The 5,218-nt window shown below is 47.3% G+C and overlaps 1 protein-coding gene across 1 annotated transcript in view; it reads left to right on the top strand.

Moving 5' to 3' along the window:
- Positions 1–448: 448 nt before the first annotated feature.
- The window catches only part of NUP85 (nucleoporin 85), a 17,556-nt gene continuing 12,786 nt past the window's right edge, over positions 449–5,218 (top strand). The window contains exon 1 of the mRNA XM_057381416.1: positions 449–624. Coding sequence (XP_057237399.1) covers positions 449–624 — 176 coding nt within the window. The remainder of the gene's footprint in view (positions 625–5,218) is intronic.

Here is a 5,218-nt window from a genome sequence, read left to right on the forward strand (position 1 = left end):
CGAGCCGCGCCCTGCCCCAGCGCACCTTGCCCCGGCCATCCCCCGCATCCTTGGCCCCCTCGAATCTCAAATTCCTCAAATCTGCTCAAAGCCGCCGGGCCGCCTGCCACAGGCCCCTTRGTGCCCCCTCGATGCCTCACACGGTCTTGTCCCCACACACCTTCCCCTGGCCATCCCCAGCCCCACTGAATGGGCTCCCCAGAGATCTGGTGRAGTCCCCGTCCCTGAAGGTGTTTAGGGGAAGAGTGAACCGGACACTCGGTGCCATGGTCTGGCCAACAAGGTGGTGTTGGGGCACAGGTTGGACTCACTGATCTCAGAGGCCTTTTCCAACCTCCTTGATCTTGTGGTTCTGTGATCCCCTGGTCTCTGCCTCATCAAATCATTCCCCACTGCTGTGTTCTGGAGGACACGGATGATACCCCTCACTGTATTCTGGAGGAGACGGATGGTGCTCCTCACTGTTCTGGAGGACACGGATGGTGCTCCTCACTGTGTTCTGGAGGACACGGATGGTGCTCCTCACTGTGTTCTGGAGGACACGGATGGTGCCCCTCACTGTGTTCTGGAGGACACGGATGGTGCCCCTCACTGTGTTCTGGAGGATACGGATGGTGCCCCTCAGTGTGTTCTGGAGGACACGGATGGTCTGGCAGCCCCCTAAGCCCCTGGGCTGCTGCTCTGAGGGGGGTTTTTCCTGGGAGAGGTGCCATGTCTGTGAGGGAACTGAGCCACTGCAGCACCCCAACAATTACACTACATAAATSAGAGGAAATACCTCCAATGATCTGATTTTTTGAAGTTCTTTCCAATGGAAGAGAGGAGGAAATTCTCAGTAACTCCAGAGATTTCAAGTTCACACAAAATGGGTCGTGTGCCTTTTTTTCATCAGTGTTATACCTGCCATCATCATTTGTCAAATGTTCCTCTACCTGTTCATCACCTAGATGAAAAAGAAACACCACAAAAATTATCCCTGTCTGTCCCTCGGGGATGGATTTTCCAGGTGGGCATCCCYCCACACCGGAGTTGCTCCCTGTGGGAACACTCTGGGTTGTGACACYGAGGTGGCTGTGTGGTCACACACCYCCTGCTCCCAGTGTRACAAAATTTCCTGCACCATCCCAGAGATGCTCCTTGTCCAGTATACACTGCTCGCATAGTGAAATATCAACTGATGAGAACCTTCATTAATGGGCAGAGCTGCAGRGTCACTTTTCACTGTCAGTTCTCATCCCTCTCATCTGCCTTTGTCACGTTACTTCATGTTCCAGCTCCTCCCTTCTGAGCACAGACACAGGGATTGGATTTTTTCTGCAATTTTCTGGAAATTGCAGAAGAGTGACAGCAGAGGAAGTGGAAGCCAAACATTTATCCAAGTCCACAGTTGAGAAAATGGCACAGCCACGGCTCTACCTGAGGCAGGAGGATGGCCCAGGCAGCCACCTGAGCTTCCACAAAACATGGGCAGTGAAGGCTTTTACCATCCCTTGTGGTCCAAAATTTAGCCTGAAATTTCATAGAACCTTTTAGTTCTAGTATTTTTCTCCTTCTGAGTAGTCTTTATGAGTCAGTTCTGAAAAAATCCCAGGCACCAAAGTACTCACCTTGACCCGAGAAGGCAACAGATGCTGTTTCAAATTGTGACTGGGACTCAAACAGATCCTCCTTTGAGCTCTGCTTTCCACTCCCACCTGTGTCATTTTACTCGATTTATCATCAAAAAGATCAATCAGTTGATCCTGCCCGTTGTCTCTGAGTTTAATTATGCATGCTGTTGTTTTTCTAATTATTTAAGAGGTGAGAAGGACCTGTGGCTAGAGAAGACAGGATGCTTTTACCCAAATCCCCCTCTAAGACTGGATGTCTCAGGCTCCTATGATCTCCCTTCTCCTTTTATTTGAGCTCTGAAGGGCAATGGGACACGTGGTTTGGACCTTCTCAAGTTCATCATCACTTCTAAGAAGAGCTACTTGTGAGAACAAGGAGACAAAACACCTGAATCCCCAGGTTCTTCTGCATCATCCATTGCTTTTTTAAGCAAGACTCCAAACCTATGGGGTACTTCAGAGCACAAAACACAAGTGGTGATTCCCAAAGCACCTTAAATTCTGTTTTTAGAGATGATGCAACACCACAGAGAAATGTGAGGAAGGGCATCATGGGGCTGCTGTAGCATGATGGTCCTGGTTTATTTTCTTCTTGCCACTTCTTCCCCCTCCCTCCTTGAAGATCCCTGTRCTGCAGGCCCAGGAGGAGGATTTTTTGGGGAGGTGGGATGAAACTGTCCAAAGCCTGAGTGTGGCATGAAGGAACTGAAGGCAGAAATGGCATCAAGTGAGACACACGTTAAGGCAGCATTGCAAATAGAACSAATGTGCTAAAAAAGACAGGAAAATACTCTAGATTTTATGAGAACATATGGGAGTTAGACGTGCTCAGAAAGGCTGAAAACTGCTTCAGCTGCACCGGCACTGGTCTCACCACCAATCACACAGATCCCAAATCACAGAGCAGGTTTCTACAAACCTCATCTCTATGTGGCTTTTCTTTTTACATAGCAACAGAGGAAAATCTGAGAAACTGGAGCTGACAATAATCAGTGCTAAAACCTGCAAAGGAACCGGCCAGACGGCAGCACTGGGAGYGAGCGGTGGGGGGAGAAGCCACACTGGGAACTACAAAAGCCCCACTCCTGCAGGGTCYGGGCTGCAGCAGAGGGGAGAAAAGCAAAGCTTTTTGTCCCCCGAGCTCCTCCTCTTCAATGCACAGAGCTGAAGGGAAGTCAATAGGGAAGGTTCGCAGTGAGAATTCCTGAGAAATTCCATCTCTGGGAAAAAAAAAAATTCACATGTTCTTTCTTTAAATATGTCCATGCTTTGTTTCATTCTTGTACTGCAGTTTTATGAGGAAGAAATCTAGATCTTGAAGAGCTCTTAGGCTTTATTCTCCACCCTCTTATGGAGAGAGCAGGGAACACAGGCATTCCATATATATTCCCTTCACACTGGGATTTTAGAACATGAAGATTTTTAAGGCACCAAGGCAGCTACAGGCAGAAGGTGTGTGCTCCTGCACATCAGTGAGCATTAGCCTACAAAACCAACTCCAGCCCCTTTAGAACTGGGTGTTATTTTGCACTGAGTCCAGGGCAAGAACAGAAAGCAAACAGTAATTTGGAGGTGTAAACAAGTGCATTGAGTTACTGGCTCAGACCCTGCAGGTCTGAGTGCTTTACTCAGGCTTTGCTCTTCATTAATTCTGGCTTAGCCCTGGGAATAGAAAATACCTTTCACCTACAGCCCTGCCTGTGCTGTGCCTTCCCTGTTCATGATGCTAATAATTCCCTCTGTTTCCCAAATAGCTTCCAAACCTCCTATTTCACATGTTAGTATCTCCTACCCTCATCAGACCTTTTTTTTTTTTTTTTTTCCTTTTTCTCCTGACTGTAAAACACACAATTTWTCTTTCTTTTCCTCGCTGGACCCACAGCCTGTACTCCAAAGCCTTTCTGAGCAATATGAAGTTCCATGCTGACACAGACATTTCCAATTCTGTTTAGTTACATGGACTGGACAGGCACAGAAGCCTCCTTGAGAGGTGAGCAGAAAGGTTTCCCTTTTATGTATGTGCAGAGCTCTAGCCAGTGTTCAAAAAGACTAAAAAATGTCAAGGTTTTATACTAAAACTCACCTTTCCCAAGATGATTTCCTCAGGAACCATCAATTTAACAACACCAGATGCTGCGGATATGAAAAGCCACTGACACTTTTAGGGAGCGAGCAAAGTGGATTGCGTGTGCCAAGAGACAGCAGGAGAGGATCAAAGAGTTCCAGCTTTCAGTGTCTCTTTACACAGATGGATCTGGGAGCAGCAGAGGACACTGTCCCATCCTAGATCCACCTCCTACACGGTGGTTCCCTACACRGTGTTACGTGGATATTCTAAATATATTGTGCCACTCACAAGAAACTGCTGCAGTTATAGAGGCAGCACCTTACCCTTGAGGAGCAGGGGCAGGAGACCTCTTATTGCCTCGTTCTTAGACATCCAGTTTTGATTTGCATTTAGAGCTGTTTTAGTGATGTGTGGATTGGTATTTTGGATCTAGGAATGCCCACTGACATCCTCAGAAGTCTGCAGCACAGAGCAGCACCGTTGTGTAACACCATAGGTGAATTTGCCTTTGTACAGCAGAGATTCAAATACAGACACATMCTCAAATAACAAAACACATACCCTGAGCCTCAGTAAAAGACGAAGGGTTTAAAATTGATGAGTCTCTAGCTTCTCAAGCAGCTTTTTGAGCATTTATRTTGTTCTACCCTGCAAAAATTCATTCCTCCTGACCTGAACAGACACTACTTCCTTTTCTCAGCATGACTGGTGACATGACATGCTCTTGCCAGAGATAACTGTTGGCTTTATTTTTRCTGGAAATGATGGATGCAGCAGCTGATAAGTAAAAAAGGTCAATTTAGCCATAGAGTGTTGCAGCATTTGTCATATGAGGACAGCAAATTATTTACATTATCTTGAAAAATTAATTTTTACTGAGYGTCTCGGGAAAGCACYAGCCTGAGAGGGACTGGTTCCAGCTGTGAGACCAACAGGGCAGCACTGCTAATACTTGTCTATAAAAGTATATTGCTGAACAACTTGGTTGTTGGGAAGCACAGGCAAAAAGTGAGGAGTACACAGAGGTGGGAAGGAGAGCAGAATGGGAGGAGAGCAGCAGGGAGTCCTTGGTGTTTTATCACACCAGGTTATCGAGTYGAATGTCATGATAGGTGAGCTCCCAGCATTAGCAGAAAGGTGATGAGCCTCYAGCAGCCTCAGCAGGCACTTCTGCCCAGTGTCCAGGGGATATCAACCTCCACCTGGACCCTGAGGGAGTGTGGGAATGACTGAGGCACAGTGGGATTTCTTCCTGCCGCGATCCTGCTTTATTTTGAGTCCTTCCCCAACCTGCAAGCAACTCACTGAAATCACAGAGCGCATAATTTGATTTATCAGCTTTTCAGTGAGCTTGCCCAAGAGCTCCAGAGAGCGTGGCCTTCAACATCCCAGAGGCTCCTCTACCTGCACTGCTTTGATGTGTGTAAACAGGAGAAGCTGGTTGTTACACAGTAATCAGTCAATGAAGTGAGCACGGTTACAATGCTGTGTGAGTGCGCAGGCAGTGAACAGATCAGACATGGTGTGGAGTATCCCTCAT

Source organism: Malurus melanocephalus, unplaced genomic scaffold (genome assembly GCF_030028575.1).
Source record: "Malurus melanocephalus ecotype Western Australia unplaced genomic scaffold, MMel_1.1 scaffold_509, whole genome shotgun sequence".
Lineage (NCBI taxonomy): Eukaryota > Metazoa > Chordata > Aves > Passeriformes > Maluridae > Malurus > Malurus melanocephalus.